Source organism: Sus scrofa, chromosome 15, assembly GCF_054392235.1.
Source record: "Sus scrofa isolate SSC_HxYL_T2T_F1_AM1 chromosome 15, Sscrofa_HxYL_maternal_Yorkshire_Landrace_v2.0, whole genome shotgun sequence".
In the NCBI taxonomy this organism is placed as follows: domain Eukaryota; kingdom Metazoa; phylum Chordata; class Mammalia; order Artiodactyla; family Suidae; genus Sus; species Sus scrofa.
Genome location: NC_139397.1, coordinates 152,268,211 through 152,290,971, shown reverse-complemented (window position 1 = coordinate 152,290,971; position 22,761 = coordinate 152,268,211). Strand labels below are relative to the sequence as shown.

The following is a 22,761-nucleotide window of genomic DNA, read 5'->3' as shown; positions in this document are numbered from 1 at the left end:
TAAGTTTTTAAAGAAACTGCAAGTCTTCAGCTTGACTTTTGTATGTATTTCCCTCAGAATTCTGAGAGGGTCGAATCCCTCTATTGCCCAGTGTGGCATTTGAGGATTCCTGATCCTCAAAGCTGTTCTGAAGCCTGATCCTTTGTATGGTGTCTTGTTCATACTCTCAGGAAGTTACAGAGTCCTCTTTCTCCCCAGTGTTCTGAAATTCCATGGTGATGTGCCAAGGCAAAGCTATTTCTCCTTCCACTGTGTTAGTACGAGGCTGGTCCTTACAATTTGGAAACCCAGCCTTCACTCAGAATTCTCTTGAATTATGTATTGGAATCCACTACTAGCTGGGGGGGACTGGCCATATTCAGTGTCGGTTCGTATCTCAAGCTATTTCCTTTTAGGCTGGTGAGACTCCTCAAGACGCCTTTTCTCCTTTATTTCCTGCCTGGAGGGTAGAGCCTGTTTCCAGAGCCAAGGGAGCCAACGGTTTTACGTGGGGAGGGCTGATGCCACAACTCCCTTCGCCTCCGCCTGGGCTGGGCTGGGCTGGGGCTGGGACAACTGCCCGACTGTGTGCGGTGGAGAGCTGCAACTGCTTCTGAAGCTGGCTGCCAGCCAGTCCTCCTGCTTTCACTCTTCCACACACACTGCTAGAGGTACCTGGACCTGCCAATCCCAGAGCCTCTGGCAGCTCTGCAATAAAACCAGATTTGCACATGTTCTCAGTTCTTTCTCACAGGGCCGTTTTCGCGGGTATTTCTAAGTCAGTTACTGTTCATCTGTTTTCTTGAGAGCTTCCAAAATGTTGCTGTTTATAGTCATCCTAGTGGGATAATGCTTTTTTAAAGAATTAAAATTGCCTGTAATTTCGACAGATCTCAGGAAGGCGCTGTGGAAAGCGACCGCGTTCAGTTTTAAGAGTCTGGAAAACGAAGACCTTTGCTCAGAGAGTTCACGCCTCCATCTCAGACTCCAGCGGGTGCCACGGTCATAAGCAGAGACCACAGAGAGTGCAGGAAACCGGCACACACGTGCAGCTGGGTGTGGGGGACAGAGAAAGTGGGGCCATTTCTCCGGATGGGGGGACGGTGTGAGGAACGAAGACACCATCCGAGACGGCAAAACACAGAGACACACAGGGAGTCACCGGGAGATGAACACGTGTCTTTATTTAGCTCATTCATTCCGAGGTCCAGCCCAGAGCTTCACACCGCATCCTCCCTCCGTAAAAACAAGTCACATATAACCAGGGGCCCACAGTCCCCACTGCCCCCCACCCGACAGAGCACTGCAGAGACAGCATCGCCGTGAAGGGGGGCCATGTGTTTCAGACCCTTTGGGGGCACACGCTCGTCCAACTAGGAACTCCATCAAGCCAAACAGGCTCACCCATCCGCTGATACGTGTGCAACATCTGGGGGGCCTCCCTGGAGCACGAGGGTCCCCAGAGCTGCTCAATAAAACTCCTGTTTTAGACACTCCTTTCTCCAAATCATTAGACACTTTCCAGAGATCCAGTTGCTTCCACCTGAAATCCATACACCAAGATTTCACATGACCAATTCTATCCACAAAGATAAACAGTCCACAAAATTAAGGCATCTGGGGCGGGGGGGGTTTAAGGGAATAAAGCATTTATTAAAGTTACAATCACATATCAAAGATGTCCATCATATTTCTGAAAGCTTTTAACCAGGCACAAGTGCAAGAACAGGCACGGGCCCAGCTGCTGCAGGCAAGCACATGGGCACTGCCGCAGGAGGGCCGAGACTCGGGCCGACGGTCAGCGCTCCCTTCAGCACGGGTGAGGCACCGCACGTGCCCAACACCAAAGAAGCAGGGGGAGCTGAGCAGACACCACAAAGCAGGGCAGGGGCACTGCTGGCTAAGTGACAGCAGCAAACAATTTCACACAGGAGGGCTGTCCTCACAAGAACCACACAAGACTGGACATCCCCCACCTGCTGCAGATCGGAAACCCAGGCAACTTCCAAAGAGAAGGGTCCCCAGGCAGCCCGGACCTGAGCAATTGCAAGTTAGGGCTGCAGAAGCCCGGCTTCCCCCGCCGCCTCCTCCACTCAATGGTCTTCTGGAACTTACAGTAAGTACTCTGCACAGCCCCGCACTTCAGGACCCACAGGCCCCGCCCACGGGGTCCTCCTGGGACGGGGTCCTCCTGGGACACCGTCCCACTCACCCCTTCGGTCTGCGATCGGTTCTCCTGTTGCATTATCAAGGGGGCCAGGTTGGTGGAGGGAGGTGAGACCGGAGGGACATGTGGCCCAGCGCGGCACCTCCAGAGGGAGATCCGACTGATGGAGCCAGGCCACTCAGCACTGGTCACTGAAGGCCTGGCACTAGCACTGCTGCAACACCCTCCTGTGCCCGGGCCTGAATAAGGGGCAGATCCACTGACAAGGGGCATCTCTCGGGATCCGCAGGGACACTGCTTTGTCACCGGCACGATGCGAGCGCACATTTCCTAACCCTCCCCCAGGCAGAGGACGCACTGGGAGAGCCTTCGGGAATGTACAGGCCATTCTAGGACACCAAGAGGTGCTTCTCAGCACCCGACACCCACTGGAGCTGGACTGTGGGGCCCAACACTGGCTTTCAGAGACAGGCAAACTCAAAAGGAAATTCTGGGGTTTGACGAGGGGCAGCAAAGGCATTTTATTCTGCAACCAAGAGCATTTTTAAAAATACAAATATTGCCCTCTGTCATCACCTTCATTATAATAAAAGGATATTTTATCACCCAAATAAGGAAGCATATATTCTCAGAATACAAGACAACTCTTTAAGCTGAATAAACTTGCCTTCCTCTATTATGCAACACATGTCTGCATACTCTGCCCTGCCCAGAGGCCTGTGCTGTGAGCCCCCATGGACACAAGGCTGAGCTGACCCCCAAGGTCCCAGGCTGTTCCAGCACCAGCACCGCCCAGAAGGCAGAGCCCAGGAGGGACACCACTCACAAGGACCGCAGTGTCCAGGGCGCAGGGGTGCTAAGCGCAAAGGGCTTTCGCAGACATTCTCTCCGGTGTCCTCACCAAGCCCCAGGGGAGAGGCACGGCCGGCCCCGCCCGTCTGAGAGGAGCCTCCCCTGGGAAGGGGTCCTGCTCAAGGCCCAGCAGCAGGCACGGGGGCGCGGCTCTCCGACCGCGGCAGAGCCTCCTCTGCTCAGTCCAGCCGCCGCTGCACCCTCCTCCCTTTCTACTTCGGCGCCAACTATTATTTGGAGAGTCGATTCGTGGAAGAAAGGGTTCAAACTGAATGGCAATTAGGTCTGACACAGTCAACGTTAGGAGGCTGCTAACTGCCCTCTTTTTAAAATTACCTGTTTAACGAGAGCATGTTGACTAAAACATCAAATGTCCAATGAGAATATCAAAACCGAAGCACTGCTGCCTTTAAACCCTTTCTGGAACAGGGTAGGACACTAATACATAAACGAGTAAATAAATAACATACGTAATATGAAAAGGCACAGACACGTATGACCTTGATGGGTTTGGGAAATATACTCAAAACCCCCACCCAGGACGCCAAAGGTTATTCCCAGAGCTACCAAGGCCGTATCAAGGCATCAGGGCCACCCCTTACCCCTGCCTGTCTGTCCACAACAGCCCAGGCCCGGACTGCAGGACCCTGTTCCATGGCCAGCAGGCACCCCAGCAGTGGCAAGAGGCGGGACGGTCCTGGGCCCAGGCTGCGGGACACCCAGGCTCCCTGCACTGGTCCATCACGGCCCTCCCTGGGCAGAGCTCAGGCTGCGGCCTCCTCTGGTGCCTCCATGTCTCCTCGCTCCGCGGGGCTTGGGGGCCCCAGGGCTTAGAAACACGACTTCACGAAGCGCTCTGAGCGCTTTACTCTTTGCTATTCTGTATCCCACCCCTGCCAACGAAAGAAAAAGGAAGCTTCTGCCAAGCGTCACTCAAAACACGAAGGAATGTCCTCAAGCAGCCACCTGCGCTATTTTCGGATTCACGCTTGGCAGCTATGAAATTTCACACTGGAGGCTGAACCTCAAAGTTGCTGGGATTCTGGCAAAGTCTCTAAACCCTGGCTGGACAAAGAGAAAGCCACCCTGTCTCTGCAGAGGGAGAGCCGAGGCCTGGGGCCCGCTGACTGGCCCCGAGCACGCTGCGCTCCCCGCTCAGCCTCTCTCCACCCCACTACCTCCCTGGCCAGGTCCGAGCAAGGCCCAACAGTGAGGGCCAACGTGGCCCATTCCTTCTGAGACCCCAGAAAAATAGTTCGCTTCCCCAGAAACAAGCCCTGCACCAGCCTCACCGCAAAGGAGCCCAATGTCCACCCTGCGGGGCCGCCCTGGGCCCTCGCTCTCTGCAGCCCGAAGGCCGCACCACTGGCTGGGCTCCTACGCTGGCAGCGCTCCCAGAGGCTGCTCTCTAGGAGGTCTGAGGGCAGAGCCACCCTCCTCCCCTGGGCTGCCCCTAACGGACCCTGCGGAAAACACCCAGCATCCACACGTCTGCGGCTGGCTCACCCAGGGACCCAAGCCACAGGCAGCAGCAAAAAGAGCTGATACAGTGACCAGCCACTCCCCCGAACCCGCTCTCAGCCCGACCAGGAAGGCCGCATGCCGCTGCATACGCTCCCGTGCAGAAGCCCGTGGGGCCGTCCCCCAGCGGGGGTGGGGGGGGGGGCGGCTCCCGCTTTCACACGACCCTCCCCGCCATCCAGGGAGGGCCCGGCCACAGCCCGATTCCTGCCTGTCTCACCTTGAGGCCACAGGGATACACCTAACCCCATGGTGGGCTGGAGCCCCTGCAGCACGCGGCTCAGGCCGCAGTGGCCTGCATGGGCCCCAGCTCCCCTCCTCCGTCAGGAATCCCTCCCGGCTGCAGCACGACCGGCCTCGGAGCTCTGAGCACACGAGCTGCCAGGCCCCCGTGCGCACGAGCAGCGCGCAGCCCTGTCTGGGCCTCAGGAGCCACCCCACCCTGACGCACGGCAATAGCTCGTGACAGTGTGAGGCCAGAGCTCCAGTGGCTGCGTCTTCCTCTCTGAATCTCGGGTGCCTTTTCTCCCTCAGCCCTTGCACACGCACACGCACGCACACACACACACACGCGCGCAGGCCAGGAAGGCACTCTGGCACAAGTCTACCCATGACACAAGAGGTGGCTTTCGAACTCCATCCTCAGGCCCCGGGAGGCAACCGGCACAGACCCCATCTGGTCCGCAGAGACACGGAACCATGGCAACAGTTAAATAAACCCCTATCGTTAGTTCAAATGTTACCAATTAGTGTTCTCTTACTGCAGAAAATCGAAACAGATTTGTCATCTGCCTGCTGCTGAAGGCTTCTCCAGGAGAGACTCACCGGGGTGGGTGCACAAAGCGGTCCCGAGGCGCCAAATTACCAGATGTGACAGCCCCGCAATCGGCAGCACCCGGAGCGCTAAAAAGGCAGCCACTGCCACACACCCGGCTGTGCAGCCTGGGAGTGACAGGCCCACCCCCAGCCCGCAGGCCGCGGTGGGGACTGCTGCCCTCACCGCTCCCCCCTGTCCTCGGGTCTAGGAGCAGCTACCAAGACACTAGGTCAAAACCAGCAAGAGCAGAGTCAACCGAACAGCAGACGCTCCGTCCACCGGACGCCGAGCAACTGCAAGCTGAGAGCCACCCAGGAGAGGGTGCAGGCCCCGCTCTCTGGACGCGCAGGGACCGCGCGCAGGCGTTTTCTCCCGTTAGAGCTGGCAGTGAGAGCTGGGGGACGGTCCTTGGTCTGAATGTAGCAGTCAGCTACTGGCTAGTGCAGCACGGGCCTCCCGAAACCAACCCGCCGTCTGGAAGCTCCCCCACGTGAAGTGGCAGAGAACTCACAAGACCTGATGGCACGATGCCAGGCAGTCAGGACTCAGAACAGGTGTGGCGCTGCAGAATTCCGAGCGTCGCCTAAAGAGACAGTGAACAGGTGCAGGTATTGACTTTGAGGCTGTAAAGCCAGTCCGCACGGCCGGGACCCCACCCTTGAAGGAAGACAGGGACGAGGCGGCTCCCACCACCAGGGAGGACACTGACGGGACGCGGAAGGGGCGAGGAAAACCAGCACGTCCACCAACTGCACCTCCGGACTCCCCTGAACTCCGTTTTCATTGAGCTGTGACAAGGCTGCACTCACCTGTTCAGGTGAGAGGGAACACAGAGCCCAGTGCTGGGAAGTGATGGTTTTCCGGGCTGGGGTCACTGCAGGCTGCCCAGCTCAGCCCTACACGCTCCCACCTCGAGGCCCAGCTCAGTGACACGCGACCGGGAAAACCCGCAACAGAGGTGCCGAGGAAGAGGAAAATGAGGTTTTGCGTGAGCCTCTCGGCTCTACGGACCCAAGGACTGTCCGTGCCCCAAGCACCTGAGATGGAATTACAGTCCCCGAGGACGGGCTTTCGTCAGCAGCACAGGCCGTGGTCCCAGGGCAGACCCGGGGTCGATCCCGCCGCCCGTCGCCTCTTCCTCACCGCAAGCGCTCCGGCTCTTGAATCCTACTCGTAAAGGAGAAACTTTTTCACGGGGTCTGGCAGAGGCAGCGAGGGAATCAGGTGGAGTCGGTATTTGCCGAGCGCTCTCCTCACGGCCACACGGCACAGGTTCAGCAAGGCCCTGGGGACACCTGGAGGCGAGGGAGGGAGGGAGGCAGAGACAGAGGAAGGGGTCAGCTGACCTCCTCGCCTCACTCTCCACCCACAGGCTGGCTGTGGGGGCGGGCAGGGCCGCACCCACTTGGTGGCCCGCTGCCCGCTTCGGAGGGGAGCAGGCTCGCTGGGCGAGGTCCTGGCACCTGCTCCTCGGTCTGGGGAAGGAGCGAGTCTTCCCGACCTGGGCCATCCGCTCGCTGGGAGAGCCCCTCCTCGACCAGACAGAGAAACAAGGGCGCCTGCCCTCTGCCAGCCTCTGCTCTCAGTCCACCCAGGAGCTCCTGGGGTCTGAGGGAGACGGCCGGCAATTCACGAGGAAGGCAGGCAGGCAGGCATCTTGCTCTGAAACAGACACCAACACGGGCAGCCGAACTCCATCCCTGGGGCTCCCACCAACCATTATTAGCCTGCTCTCTGGGGGAGACTCAAGAGAAGCGTGGTTTTTCCTTATTATGTTTGTTATGGTGAACCCCTGCAGCTGTTTCCCAGAACCAGGTTTAGCAATAGTTGTAGGAAAGCCGATAAGAAGAACACAACAAACACCATTCTGCGAGAGGTAAGGGACTGGGGGAAACGCTGTCACCCTCCGGCCGAGGCAGGAATAGGCCTGGGGGTTGGGCAGGTCCCCGAGGGCGCACAGGGTCAACTGCTGAGCCCCAGAGAGAAGGACAGCAAGGCCAAGACACAGATCAACGGCGAACTCCCTGGCCAGCAACTTAGTTCATCAGGAAAGTCCTTCTTCATAAATAAGCAAGCTGTAGACTTTATGCCCCAACAGGAATCAGGCTCAGCACACTATCCCGAAGGACGGCATCCGAGTGGAACCGAGGCAAGTGAGGAACAGGAGGGAGGCCGGGCTCGCGGTGCGTGTGCGCTCAGGAACTCGGGAAAGGCCGCAGACGGACCACCAAGAGCATCCGGGGCCCAAAGCAGAGGGTGAAGCAGTGGAATTCTAGGCACTTGGTGAGAACCTATACTTTTAGAGATTTCTCAGTAGTAACCCTTGATGTTTAGGAATTTAAAAAGAGAAGACCAATCTCAAGGACTATTCTAGAAAACTCCTAGTCCTCAATGAAGGCTTCGACCAAGTGCTTAGCCGGAGGTTTGTTTTGTTTTATTAATTTTTATTTTTTGTCTTTCATCTGTTTTTTTAGGGCCGCACCCACAGTTTGTGGAGGTTCCCAGGCTAGGGGTCGAATCGGAACTCCAGCTGCATGCCTACACCACAGCCACAGCCACACCCGATCCGAGCCACATCTTTGACCTACACCACAGCTCACAGCAACGTTGGATCCTTCACCCACTGAGTGAGGCCAGGGATGGAACCCACAATCTCATGGTTCCTAGTCGGATTCGTTTTCACTGTGCCATGGCGGGAACTCCTGTTTTGTCTTGTTTTTTTTAATTACTACAATCTGGTTGATGCAGTCGACCGAGAGAGACTGCCGGTCAGAACGGAACCAGGGCCACTTACTTCTGGCCTCTTTAAAGACCTGCAGTGCCTCGGGGTCCACCTTCCTTCTGCCTCTCGCCTCTGGGCCCAGGGACTCCCACTTCACCAGGTTCAGGTTGGCTCCGAACTCTACGAGCAGGCTAACGAAGGCCGCCTCGCAGCCGTGCCGCAGGACCGCATCCATGACGCAGCCGGGGGAGCCCCGGTAGAAGCCCTGCGTGTTGACGGGGCCGTTGCAGTTGAAGTCGGGGTTTGCGCCGGCCTGGAGCAGCAGCTTGAAGCACTGGAGGTTGTGGTAGGCTGCGCTGATGTACAGGGGGCAGACCACCAGGGACGTGAGCCGCCGGGAGAAAGGGGGCTGCAGGTCAGGAGTCAGGTGGTGGTTGACGTCCACGTCGGCCCCGTACCTGCGGGGAGACACGGGACCATCAGACCCTGCGTAGGCCAAGGGCAGCCAGCAAGTCCGAAGGCACCCTGAGGGGACGGGCCTGACCTCCAAGAGCACTTGGGGGGCACACCAGCCACAGGGGGCTCAGACCTCCAGCCAGCTCGACGGCAGCGAAGAACCGGGACCCACTCACACACAGAAACCATTTCAAACCTTTGAGATCTAACGATCCCGCATATATTTAAACTATTTCAAAGCAAAGAAAGAGAAGGAAAACTTCCAAGGTCATCTCATGAAATTAACAAGACAACAATCCCCAAACCCGACAAAGGCCACAGGCAAAGAAAAACTACTAACGAACTATATCAGTTCCGTAAAGTATTGGCAAAGAGAGTCTAAAAAACATTAAGAAAGCAACATACGATGGCCTCATGCGGTTCTCCTGAGGCTGCAAAGGTCGTTCCAAAATCAGAAACTCTATTAACATCACCCACCCTGAGCCGCCAAGCACGAGCACGGATGACTCTGCACAGACACAAACAAAGGGAGAGGACAGAACCCCTACTGAGAAGACCTAGGGGCGTTCCTGCTGAGGCTCAGCAGGTTAAGAATCCAACACGGTGTCGCTCCCCGGCCTCGCTCCCTGGGTTAAGGATCCAGAGTTGCTGTAGGATGCGGCACAGACTGCAGGTGTGGCTCAGATCTCCCATTGCTGTGGCTGTGGCGTAGGCTGGCAGCTCCAGTTCCGAGTCAACCCCAGGCCAGGAACTTCCATATGCCGCAAGCACAGCCATAAAAAGACGAAAAAACAAAAACAAAACAAAACAAAAACGTAATGAAACAGAAAGTGATGGTAGTGCCTTAACATGATAACAACTCCTTCTTCAACCCAGAAGTCAGCATCTTACCTAACAGGGGAACACTAGCAGCTCTGCCCGGAGGAAGGCACACACGCCCACTTTCTGGCCCAGTATATATATATATATATATATATATATTTTTTTTTTTTTTTTTTTGTGGGGGGGGAGGGTGTCAAGATTGTGGCACATGGACGTTCCCAGGCCAGGGATTGAACTTGCACCATGGTAATGGTCTGAGCCACTGCAGAGACAACACCAGATCCTTAACCACTGCATCACAAGAGAACCGGCCCACTATTTTTAAAGGCATTTTATTTTACAGTATGAGTGCAATTAAACAAGAGAAAGCAATTAGCTGATTAAGATTGGAAAGGGAGAGGTAAAACTTTTCCCATTTACAGGGCATATGACTATGTCTGGAAAGCCCTAACTAATTAATGAAAATACAGTTAACAAGCATGGAGAGACTTTATTAAAGCAGCAAGCTGTAACACCTGTAACTGTCTTCATACATACAAAGAAAAACGAGTTCAAAGATACAATGAAAAAGACCCCATTTTTGACAGCAGAATTTTTTTTTTTTTTTTTTTTTTTAGGGCTGCACCTGCGGCATACGGAGGTTCCCAGACTAGGGGTCTAATCAGAGCTACAGCTGCCAGCCTACACCACAGTCACAGCAACGCCAGATCCTTAACCCACTGAGCGAGGCCAGGGATGGAACCTAGTCGGACTTGTTTCCACTGCACCGCAACGGGAACTCCAAAATACATTTTAAAGTGAGATATATAAGCATAAACTTAACAGTAAATGTCCCAAATTTGCATGAGGAAAATTATAAACTATGACTAAAAGTCACAAAATAAGACCTACGGAAACAGAAAAAGAAGATTCAACATCACTGAGGTGTCGGGTTTCCCTAAGCTTATTACTTAAATGAAAATATCCTTCCTAGAACTAAATAAGTTGACTATAAATATCAATACATAAATACAACATTCCTGGAGCGACACAAGTTGACTATAAAGTTCATGTGGAAAATCAAACGGAAGATGCAAAAGCTTTAGCGTGACAGCTAAAGGGAAACTTCCGCACGGCAAAAAAGCAGCGTAAGTAAAACAGTGAGTGAAAAATTGGGGGAAATGTTACAATGGGTTCCAATCCTTAATCCAATTTTAAAGACCTTCTAACAGGCAAGGATCAAGAGCCCCACAGACAGGTGAGTTGGAGATGGATACAGACACGTGCTCTTAACCAATGAAAAGCCGCCCAGCCTCACTCACAACAGCAGTGCAAATTAAAACTACGCAGAGACCACTCCACACACATCAGTTTGGGGAAAATCCAAAAGCTTACTGACCAGGCTTTAAAGAAAAAGGAAGTCTATGCAAAATGGAGCAATCCTGCAGAGGAAAATCTGGTAATAGCTGGCAGAATTATAAATGCATTTACCTTCTCATTCATCAAACACACTTCTTGGAACCCGCTCTCAAGGTGCATTTGCAAAACTCTGGAAAGGTGTATTTACAAGACCATTCATTAAAACATCATCAGTAAGAGCTGAAGGCCGGAAACAAGTCACAGGCTCCTCACGTGTGGCCTGGCTGAACGAACCAAGGCCCATCCGTGCAAAGGAGCACTGGACCGACAGGCCAGGACTGCTCGGGGACCAGCCCCAGGCCACGCAGGAGGGAGAGGAAGGCAGGAGGGAGACCGCCAAGAACGCCGCTGCTTCTCCAGGGGCGGAGGCGGCAGTACCACGTGCACGCGACACACCTGGGCACAGCCACCTTCTGTTGACATCTGAACCGTGGGAGACGGACACGACACTTTTTAAATGGGCGTCCACAGGGCAGGGATGAAGCAGAGAGACACTAGACTCCTTTTAATACACCCTGGTTTATAGATTTAACTTTGGAGCCATGTAAATATACGCTGTAAACAAACAGCAATGCCCCCAAAGTCAAAGCAAAAAGAAACAGGTGGTGCCATCACGTCCAGCCCGCCAGGGTGGCTCTCCTTTTCAGGAACCCTGGACACCCAGACCCTTCCAGCCTCAGATGCGCCTGGAAGGAGCCAGGACAGGATGCACAGCAGGCCAGCTTCATGCAGCCCCCAGAGGTGGGGACTCTCACATGGCCCTGAGCGCATCTCTGCGGCTGTCCAGGGGGTCTCCTCCGACTCGGAGCAACCAGACATCAGGATGAATCTCACACGGCGGGTGCAGGAGCCACCTGACCCAGGAGCCTCGTCTTCCACCAAGAGCCAACCTCCAAACCTCTCTACAAGCAGAGCCTTCGGCAAATCCTCAAAAGAGCTGCCCCTGTCGCCGTACTCAGGGACACCCAAATACACGGCTTTCACTCAGGATTTAGAGTTCTCCCAAGCCAAGCGCAGGCTACCCACTGGGTCATTTCTCTCCAACCAGGGCCTGCTGACCAGGGCAGGGAGAGGGGCCTGGCTCCGGGTGTCAGAGTCCCGGCCGTATAAAGAGGGTGCCTGCCAAGGATGCTGCCTGGTGTGGGCATCAGAGCCCACAGGGCGTGAGGGGCAGCAGCATAGAGCCTGGTCACATAGGGGGACTGGCAAACACGTCAACACGTTAACGGCAAGGGGAACCAGGTCTCTCGATGCTGGAAAAGGGAGAAGCGCAGGAGGACCCCTGTGATGCTGGACTGGGTTAGAGGCATCAGGGCGAAGTCTCCAACGGTCAATGTACAAGAGATGGAGAAACGAAGACAGAAAAGGGTACATGCGACCCCAGCTTCGTCCAGCAGGGGGTCTGAAAACAGCCACACCCCATGAGCAATAAACACTCCCAAGGTCCAGACCTTGAGGGGTTTCTTTATGTTTTTTTAAAAATGATTATTTTTTCCTTCATAGTTGGTTTACTACCAGACCTTGGTTTTTGAACACCATTCTACACCCCCCCAAAAAAGACTCTTTGGAGTAATAACTAATTCTGGGTCTGAATCAGGCCAAGTACATATAAGCCCAGAACCACGAGCCTAGGAAACCATGAGCCTAACATAAATAAGTGCATAAATTAGAAATCGGATGAGGAATAGGATATGTACGTGGTTGCGAAGCCCCTACCCACAAAATACTTGTTAACTACAGAGGGAGACAGAGGAGCTTTCGGGGAAACGTGGCGGACACCACCTCAATCAAAAGGTCAGGAGAACATGAGCTGTCCTGGGACCCCCTGAAACCACGTGCCCCCTGACAGGATGGAGAGAGAAGAGCACGGCCCCGCCTCTGCAGGACGGGGGCCCAGGGCCTGTTACCTGGCTCCCATCAGAGGCTACATCAGACACCCAGCGCCCGCTGGCTTGAGCGCCCACTGTCCTAGACGGTCCTGCGATGCCTCACAACCGCTGTCGCCCCGTCTTTCATCTCAGGGAGGAAGTGGCAGGACACAGGAAGCAATCATGGGGCCTGACACGCAGGGCCCCGGGCAGCGCGAAGCACCGTTTCCCACACTTTCTAAAAACAGCTGGCCAAACGCTCAGGGCAGCGATCACGTCTTAGCATCTGTCTCTTCAGCCCGGTTCCAGGCATCCAAAGGAGCTGCCGCCTAGAACTGACAGCGCTGCCGGTCAGCAGCTCAGAGCCGCGGAGGGACGGGCACACAGACCAACGAGCTCACAGGATAATCAGCTTCCCTGCGGGCGCCAGGCAGCATCATGAGACACTACAAAGGCAAGTGTCACCTGTTCTCCAAGATGCTCTAGGAACAAGAGAAACGCTCCAAAGTGCACAGCGAACCAAAGCAGAAACATGCCTTCATTTCCCACAAGCAACCAACTGAGAGAACTGGACTTCACGTGGTGGGTTTTTTCCTTCCTTATTCTTAGTGCATGTCTTCCCGAACGTTCGTAATTTGGGATAATACAACCATCTGGTATTAGCTGAGCAGCGGGAGAGACAGCCCTTCCACTCATAAAAATACACTGGATGGGATCCAGTTCATTTTAATCCTGAACTGCTTCCAAAATACCCCCAGTGCTTTTAATATCACTGGCAAGGAACCACTAGGACGACTCCACAAATCAATATAGCTCTGAGCACACAGAAATACCACCCCTTACCTTTTAAGAAAAACCAGCAACACACACCAAGGGAAGTCAGAATAATGAACTGGAGGTTACTTGTAGAAGGACACCAAACCACAGCAGTGACAGAAGACAGCCCTGCCTACAAGGGACAGTGACAAAGGAAAGGCAGGAGTTGAGTTTAAATTATATTTGGATTGTATCATCCGTTCAGTGACTTAACCCCATTTTCCAAAAGCCAATCACCTGGTAATTTAGAATACAGAAAAATTTTTGAACAGAATAATATATGCTCTTGGCACCTCACTGTAAAAATAATGTCCCGTGCTCCAGCGCGGTAACAAGATGTCTTAATAACAATTTCTCCAGAAGGGCGTCTGTATACGTACTTCTGAAAGTCAGGCCTGCAGTTAATTCAGAGCAGTTGTGCATCTGAATTGACTGAAATGCCCAGTGGGATTTCTGGGACTAAGATGACATTTTATGGACTGATCCTACTGAAAAACATTTCCAAATTAATGACTGACATTCTCCAAGATGCAAAGATATGGGACTCAGAAGGTTTGGATTACTGGGCTAGAAATCCTTAAAAATGAGAAAAAAAAAAGCATCCAATTTTTATCACCCTCTAATATAACAACCGTATCACCCTCATGTGTCTTTCCAAAAGCCAATTCTATACACGTAACACATAAAACCTTTTGATACAATAAATACATTGCATTCTCAGTACCTAACTTACAAACCATGCTCTGCGCCAGGCAAGGGGATGCCGGGCCCCTGCACTGGAGAACATCCCCTGCACCCGCCTGGACCAAGGGTCGGAATCCTTCCAACTCTGACAACCAGCTACCTAAACGGTACTCAGTTCAGCCACTGAAGGAACTGCCTCCAGAGTAAGGAAGGGAAAGGCATCTTTGTAGAAACACGTCACGGGAGACAAAGGGCTGACAACGCAATCTGCTTCAAAATATTTAAAAGTAACCATTAGTACAATTAAAATATATCCATAAACCATCTAAAGCAACAGAATGGGAAAGCAAAGAAAACACAGACATGGAACAGAGACATAAAATAAAGGTGTAGTTAAGAAATAGAAAGATAGGAGTTCCCGTCGTGGCGCAGTGGTTAACGAATCCGACTAGGAACCATGAGGTTGCGGGTTCGGTCCCTGCCCTTGCTCAGTGGGTTAAGGATCCGGCGTTGCCGTGAGCTGTGGTGTAGGTTGCAGACACGGCTCGGATCCTGCGTTGCTGTGGCTCTGGCGTAGGCTGGAGACTACAGCTCCGATTCGAGCCCTAGCCTGGGAACCTCCATATGCCGCGGGAGCGGCCCAAGAAATAGCAAAAAAAAAAAAAAGAAGAAAAAAGAAAAAAAAGAAACTGAAAGATAATAGAAACAGACCTAACATCAGCTCTGGCAATAATGTGGGTCCTTTGGAGGGTTTTGCTTTTTTTTTTTTTTTTTTTTTCAGGGCCACTCCTGTGGCACATGGAGGTTTCCAGGGTAGGGGCAGAATCAGGGCTGCACCTGCTGGCCTACAGCACAGCCACAGCAACGCCAGATCCTTAACCCACTGAGTGAGGCCAGGGATCGAACCAGCATCCTCAGGGATACTGGTTGGGTTCCTTACCCCTGGGCCATGACAGGGACGCCGGTGATAACGTTCATTGTTTCAAAAACAAAGAATCCCAGACAATCAAGTAGTAAAAGTGAGCACACAAAGAATTACTTAAACCCACTAAGATTAAAACTAAAAGTAACAGAATGCTACATAAATGAGCCCTCAATGGTTTCCTTTTGTTTTGATAAAGGGCAAGAACTTTTATGAGCCAAATTAGCATAATAAGCAAAAGCATTAGAAACACAGGAGAAACTGATACATCACACAACAGTGATTAGAGACTAGCAGACTTCTATGAATTCTGAACAGACCCAAAGGTTAAAAATGTAAAAAAGACAGAGAGAGAGAGAGAGAGACCCTAAATGACATAACTGAGGCTGCCACCTCCGACTATGCAAATGAAAGACCTGTGGTCATGCACTCTGCCACAAGCATCTGCCACAATGCAGTTTGATTTTTTTAAAAAGTCAAAATGGAAATGACATGGTCCATACTTTCCCGCACAATAAAATTAGAAGCTCACAAAGGTTTGTAGTAGAACTTTTTTCTCCGTGACTACGAGGACAAAGAGGAAGTCAACATCAATTACCCCTATTTGAAAAATGAGGGAAAAGCTTAGCAGACATGGCGAAAGCTATGGGCTAAGGTGAATCAGCAGCCTCGCAAGTTGCCATTATTAATTACGATAAAAACGAGCAAGACTCAAGTCAAACAGTTAAGGAAATAATAAAATAAAGGAAATGGGGAAAAATAAAGATAAGCACAGAAATTAATCACGAAGCGGAAAACCAAGGACTGATGAAGCAGCTCTTTACAAAGACTAACAAGCAGTCAAATCCTCTAAGGCGTCTGGCGTGGGGGAGAGGGACGAGGAGCAACTGGAGACGGGCGGAGGACGTGGCGCAGGAGCCCGCACACACGGCCGCGTCCCCGCGGGCGGCGCAGGGACCTGGGCGCCAGGCGCTACTGACCTGATGAGGGCCTTCAGGATGTCCGCCCTGCCCACTCGAGACGCGTGGTAGACCGGGGTGCTGCGGTGGTGCCGGCTCCCGTTGGGGTCGGCGCCGGCTTCCAGCAGGATCTGGGCGCTCTCCAGGTGCCCGTTCACCACGGCCACGTACAGGGCGGTCTGGCCCTTCACGTCCACCAGGTCCACCTCGGCCCCCTTCCGGATGAGGAAGTCCACGCAGTTGCCGTGGCCCGCGGTGGCGGCGATGCGCAGCGGCGTGCAGGGCAGCCAGCCGCAGCACCAGACCGACTTCTCATTGATGCGGCTACGGGAGAGCACAGGGGGCCCCGCGGTGAGGGCGGGCTGCCTGCCTCCTCCCAGGGGACCGGGGACCCGAGGAGAGAGCAGCACCACGGCCTTTGCCTGCCTGAAACTTCCGCGCGCGCGTGCACTGCTCCAGGAAATGCTTCGGGACACCCAGCCTGCCGGTCCAGGCCTGCAGGAGACACAGGCCGCAGGGGAAGAGCCCGGCTCTCGGGTGGGGGCCGAGGCACAGGCAGGCTGGCGAGCCCTGAGGCCAAGCCCCGCAGCCCCAGGCCCTCTGCTCCGGGGAGAGGCTCTGCCTCGGGAGGCGGCGCGGGATGGAGGGCGGCGCGCCCCCTGGGGACACCTGGGTCCCGGCTGCCCGCTGGGAAGGCCTGAGCCCGGGCCCACTCTCTGGGCCTCGGCATCCCCGCTGGGCCGGGGACCACTGCAGTCGCTCTAGCTCTGACCCAGCACCAACGACAGTCTGCAGGGCTACGCTCCTGGCCAACAGCTACAGAAGGAAGCTGTCCTTACTCAGCCCTCACCGAAAGTGACAATCAGAGCTCGGCTCCCCGGCAAGGAAGGTCATGGGCATGCAGCACATGGGCCCACCTAATCAGCTCGGGGGCTTCACCTCAAACTCCCGGTGCAGCTCTGAACAAAGGTGAGGAGTCCAGAAACACACAGGCGCCAGGGTTCCTCCTTCAGCCACGAACGAGCATCCACTGGCCACAGAGGCCGAGGAGCACACCAAGGACGCATCGCCAAAGGAACACACAGCAACAGAAAAACATCCTTTCAGGATGTTTAGAACTTTTTTTTTTTTTTTTGGTCTTTTTTTAGGGCCACACCAGAGGCATAGGGAAGTTCCCAGGCGAGGGGTAGAATCGGAGCTGCCGACCTACACCACAGCCGCAGCAACTCGGATCCTGAACCTACTGAGCGAGGCAGGGATCAAACGCGCATCCTTACGGATACCAGTTGGGCTCTTTATCACTGAGCCACAATGGGAACTCCCGAACTTTTTTTTTAGTAACACAAATTATGTGCTCGGATAAAAAATACTGCTAGGACTCAGAAGGGAAGGAAGAGAGACACCTGTTCCTGTACTGCTAGAAATCCTTCTCTTGGGAACCACCCACAAAAAGCGGTACAGGTTTCAGTATAAACACACAGGCATCTCGAAACCCTCTCAACTGGCGGCCACCTGGCTGTGAAGGGGAAACACAGAACCGCCTGAAGGAGTTTCTGGTTGCGGGGAGTTTCACGTCTCCTTGGTGCTCGCATCTTAGACCCACGGAGCATCAGAGGACACCACCAAGCGCAGCAAGACGCGGTGCTGCCCGGGGTCTCGCGTGCAGAGAAGTAAGAGCGAGACCAAGGCCACGAAGGGCTGGAGCGGGTCTGGAGGAAGTGGCAGGATGGCAATCGGCGGGGCGCTCTCCACACGGGCCCGGGAACAAGACGGGGCACCCAGTGTGCCCTGGGCGATGAGGCCACTGGCCCCAGAGGCTCCGGACTCAGGCTGAGAAGCCGCCAAAGCAGCCATCAGGAAGGACAGACAGGTTTGGGATGTCAGGCGCCTGGGCCCCCGGGGAGGTGCCAATGAAACGATTCAGGAGAACACACGGCTTAGGATCGAGAGCCAGAGGGGGCTCACGCGGCAGCAGGGCCGCTGCTGAGGAGGTAAGATGCTGCCATCGGGGGTAATAACATCTGGGAAGCTGATGCCCCGAGACCACCAGAAGTGGCTGGAAGATAGAAGGGCCAATGACAGAACTGGACTTGAACCCGGGTCTCGGCGCACTTGCTGCCGGGCCATCACCCATGTGTCTGACCGGCTTTCCTGGCCTCCTGTCCACCGGCCTCTGACAGAGGGAAGCACCAGGCTCTCCCTGCACACCAGAGACGGCCGTGCCCTCACAGCGGGCCGTCGCTTCCTGCAGACCCCAGGGCCCAGCCCCGGGCGGCCCCAAGGGCCACCGTGCTCACCTCAGGTAGCTCTCCTCCTGCAACAGGGTCCGGAGGGTCTGGAGGTCCCCCACGTAGGCCGCGTCATGGAGCCGCGTGTCCTCGCAGTGCTCCAGCGGGTGGTCACAGAACTGCTCCCTCAGCCACTCCTTCAGATTAGGACCTGCACTGGAGAGAGGGCACCTGTCAGCTCAGGGACACGGCCGCCACCGCCGCGAGCCTACCCCCGCCCCCACCACACCTGGGGTCTCTGCATTCCTGGAGTTCCCTGTAGCTCGGCAGGTTAAGGATCCCACCTTGTCATGCTGTGGCTCTGGTTGCAGCTCGGACGCAGGCCCCATCCCAGGCCTGGGAACTTCCGCCTGCCTGGAGGGGGTGGCCAAAAAATCAATGAAACCATCAAGGGCCTAGAAGAGCGTCTGGTATAAATACTGTCGTCTGTCAGAAAGGAGCATCCCAATCAGTGAGGAACGGAACGAGCGGCTGCTGCAAAGTGAATGTCTGTGTCCCCCAAACAGGCTGCCAAACGACACGCTGGAGGCCTAAGCCCAGGGTGACGGCCTTGGGAGGCAGGCCTTCGGGAGGTGACGAGGTCATGAGGGTGAGTGCAGGTCCACGCAGATATTTCAACAGGAAATACGCCAACACTGTGGGTGGTTGAATCTGCAGATGCCCAGGAACCCCAGCTACGGCCAGCCGACTCTAAGTTATATCTGGATCGACCGTAGTCAACCCATCTGTGCAATAAGATACCAACAGCTGGCTCTTGAATTACACGGTCTGAACTACAGGGTCCACTTACACATGGACTTTTTTTTCACCAAATATACACCACAGTCCTACGCAATCCACAGTTGGTCGGATCCCTGGATGCAGAACCACACCCAAGGAGGGCAACTGTAAAGTTACACGGGGACTTGCACCTGTGCCAAGGGTCAGCGCCCTACCCCCTGCACAGCTCAAGGGCAACTGTAATTGAGTTCTTCACCTCACACTAGAGCCCAAAAGACCTCCAGATACTAAGTTTGTAAACCTAACAACACAGACAGGGGCATGAGCTAAGAGCACAAACTCAGACTGCCTTCAAGTCCCCACCACGCCACACTGTCCTGGCATGTGGCCAGGCACAGTTTAAAGTATCCCCTTCCTGGAGCTCCCTTTGTGGCGCAGCGGAAACGAATCTGACTAGCATCCATGAGGATGCAGGTTCGATCCCAGGCCTTGCTCAGTGCCTTAAGGATCCCGTGTGGCCGTGGCTGTGGTGTAGGCCGGCAGCTGTATCTCCAATTCGACCCCTAGCCTGGGAACCTCCATATACCGAGGGTGAGACCCTAAAAAGACAAAAAATTTAAGAAATGAAGTACGTCCTTCCACGGGTGGCCTCCTTCCAAGGCAGCAGCTGCTTTTTATATTCAAATCGAATCTCTTTGGAGTACCTGCCGTGTACAAGGGTAAGTTTCCTGACACTCCAGGGTTTGATGGCTCGTTGGCAGACATCAGACACAAAGGCCACAGGCAGGTGGGCAAAGGTGCAAGGGGCACTCAAGCTGGTCCCTGCAGCAGACCTGCAGGCAGGCATCAAGGACCCTCGGGCCACCGTGCACCCCTCCTTCCACGGTCATCCTCCACTGCAGCCCCCCAGTTTCACTCCGCAGAGCGAACAAGTGCAAAGGAGGAGTAAGATTCAGAGGTTTAAGACGGAGCCTGGCAGGTAAGCGGAAGCCACAAGCTCGAGCTAAACCCTCCTCTAGGCCTCCGTTTGCTGGCCTCTTTTCGACACGCGCTGCCCGGCTCCATGCAGCCTCCTCCGCCCCAGCTCCAGCTCCAGCTCCAGCTCCAGAGTAACTTCAAGTTTGCATTTTTCTGATCAGACCTCTAAGGACAACACAGATACCCCACAGAGCACTTCGGCTTTCACTGGGGCCCCTCTTCTTCCAGGCCTGCAACACACTGAGTAATAAAACAGGACCACCCGGATGTTAAGGACAGAGCCAGTCTCCCTTCCACAAGGCTCTTTGCCACACTGGGAAACAGCTGCCAGGCCTCCTCCTCCAACCAAACACCTCCTAGACCACCCGTCACTCTCACAGGAAATGAGGTCCCAGAGCCTGCGGTCCTGGCAGTCCCTGGGGTCAGAGTCAACACCAGCCAAAGCCCAGGATGGAAGGGGCTTTATCTGGCTTAGTTTTGTTCACTGGGGGACCCCCAGCCCCAGCCGGGTCCAGCCAATAGCACGGATGAAAGGATGGAGGTAGGGTAGAAAAGCACTGCCTCCAACGTTCTCCAAACCAACACCGTATCTTAAATTACGGCGCATTTAAGAAGAATAAACATCTTAGCGTACTGCCAATAAACTCTTAGAAGGGGTGTCTCTCCAAAGACAGAGACGTACGTGTAAAGCGCAGAGCACACATGAGCATGTGGTGCACGCGGCAAATTCGGCCAACAGGAAAGGAAGGATCCCTCCGCAGGTTAAGAGGGCGCCTCTCCTGCACGCGGGCAAACGCACTTACTCTGCAAATGCACTTTTGCGCAGTAGGACTGTTTCAAGCTGGAGCCCCTCGGTCTGATGGCCATTTTGGGTAACGGGCGTGAGCTTTTCTAGCCTCCAAACCGAACTGTGTCGGGGCTGCCTCCTCTGCCGTGGGGGGGGGGGGGCAAAGGCCCCGGACGTGCTGTGTCACTGACAGCTCGCCGGGGGTGGCATTATCGCTGTGTCCCTCGCCTATGCGTGCGGGGGGCGGGGGTGCCGACAGCACCGAGAAAAAGCACCGCCCTCCGAGGGGCCGACGGGGGCTTTCCTGCCCGGGGCGCTCCACGCTGGAAGATGACCCCCGTCCTGTCTTTACAGTCGGGGTCCCATCACACCCTAGAGGCTAGCGGGCTGGCGGTTACCATGCAAGCTCCACAGGAGAGGAAGCCGGCGCGCGGGCGCTTCTCGCGAAGCCGCGGAGCGGGGCTCCGGCGGCGACCGCGGCTCCGTGGGCCCAGCCCGGGCGCAGCTCCCCGGCCCCAGCACCCCCGCCGCCCCACGGCCCGACGGCCGCGCGCACGTTACCTGCGGGCCCCGGCCCGGCCCGCCCGCCGCCCTCCGCCATGGGCTCCGGCCTTCGGCCCGTCCGCGGCCCGCCTCTCCCCCTGACCGGCCCGAGGGCGCCCCGCGACCGGAAGCAGCGCGGCCGCGACCACTTCCGGCGGCCGCGGCAGGTGGGCCGCGTCGGGGGCACGGCTTCCGGCGGGCGGGCGCGCGCCTCCTTCAGGGGCTTCTGCAGCTTCTTGCCGGGCCCCGGGGCCTCCGCTTGCCGCCTCGCCTCCCCACGTCGGGACGAACGAGCGCCGGCGCCGGGGCGCGCGCTCGGGGGCGCGGGCTGTCGGGGGCGCGCGCCGTCGGACTCCCCAACGGCCGCGTTTCTCCACTGAAGCAGTAAAGGAGTCTGGGAAAACAGGTCCCCGGTGGGGGGCGGAGCCTAATTTGCATGCCATCCCCTGAGAGCTCTGGTTGGTAGGACCCGTCCCCGCCCCCACGAAAAAGGCGTGGTCTTCTGCCGGGAGGCGCGCTGCGGGTGGGGCCGCGGGAGACTTTGACTTGGGTTCGAATCCCACCAGAGCCAGGCGGATGGGGTGTCCCCTGGGAGTACCGGCTAGAGGAGGCCTGCACGAGACAGCAATGGGTCAGCTTGAGAGTGTCCCCGCGCGCCCAGACGTGGGCTAAGAGCAGCCCCGGAAGAGCGTGGACGCAAAGGCACGGGGACTGCCAGCTCTGTTCCTTGTAACAGGCTCTGTTGAAGAGGCCCCGCACGGCTGGGCATGTATTACTGTGGGATTGTTCGAATTCTCCCCCAAAATTCCTTCCATGAAATCAGGAATCATGTCTAACAAATTATAGCCCAGTGCCTGACACAAAAGTGTTAAATCAATTAGTGATCAAAGGAATAACTTCTTGCATGTTCCATGATTAAAATATTGTCGAACAATGTGTGTTAAGTTTTGGATGGTAAACAGGGATTCCTTGGGCTGCTTCCAGGCTCCCCACCAGGCACAGAGAAGGCCTCTGCAGGAGAAGGAGGAGGGCTCCAGGGAGGGGGCGCCAGGGCAGGCAAAGTGGTGGCCCCAAGTTTTAGAGATGGGCAAGCAGGAGCTCCAGCCCGGACCGCTGAGTGTGAGGTCAGAGTGCCCCTCTGGTGGCCTGTCTTTGTCGTAAGAACGGGCCGGGACTGGAATGAGGGGAGCCACAGACAGGACCGGCATCCACAGCAGAAATGCTCAAATGCACTGGTGGCACCACAGGGGCTGCCGGCCTGTGGGGCATTTGCTGGTGGGAGGGAGCTTCCTGCAGCTCTGTTTGGACTTGATAACAGCAGAGAGCACCACCGGCAGGAAGGCCAGGATAGATTCTGGAGGGGCTGCTCTCCTGGGAGCCTGGGTCACGCCCCGCCCTCTGGCCCTCCAGCAGAACACCTGCCTGGAAGCTTGGAAACAACCCAAGTGTCCATCAGCGATGG

The 22,761-nt window shown here is 55.4% G+C and overlaps 1 protein-coding gene across 14 annotated transcripts in view; it reads right to left on the bottom strand.

Annotated features, from left to right (window-relative positions):
• Positions 1–21,425, bottom strand: part of ASB1 (ankyrin repeat and SOCS box containing 1) — a 77,003-nt gene extending 55,578 nt beyond the window's left edge. The window contains exons 1-7 of one of the 14 annotated variants that reach the window (XR_014829184.1): positions 21,318–21,425; positions 18,281–18,422; positions 16,005–16,307; positions 8,131–8,516; positions 6,374–6,631; positions 5,848–5,919; positions 1,145–1,522 (exon numbers count right to left, since the gene is read on the bottom strand). Coding sequence is in view for 7 of the 14 variants with exons in the window: in XM_013984659.3 (XP_013840113.2) it covers positions 8,000–8,516; positions 16,005–16,307; positions 18,281–18,422; positions 21,318–21,357 (1,002 nt within the window). In the remaining 7 variants the exon portion in view is untranslated. Of the gene's footprint in view, positions 1–1,144; positions 6,632–7,748; positions 8,517–13,445; positions 13,552–16,004; positions 16,308–18,280; positions 18,423–21,317 lie in introns of those variants that run through there. The other 13 variants (XR_014829187.1, XR_014829186.1, XR_014829189.1 and 10 more) reach the window with 13 other exon arrangements.
• Positions 21,426–22,761: the final 1,336 nt, after the last annotated feature.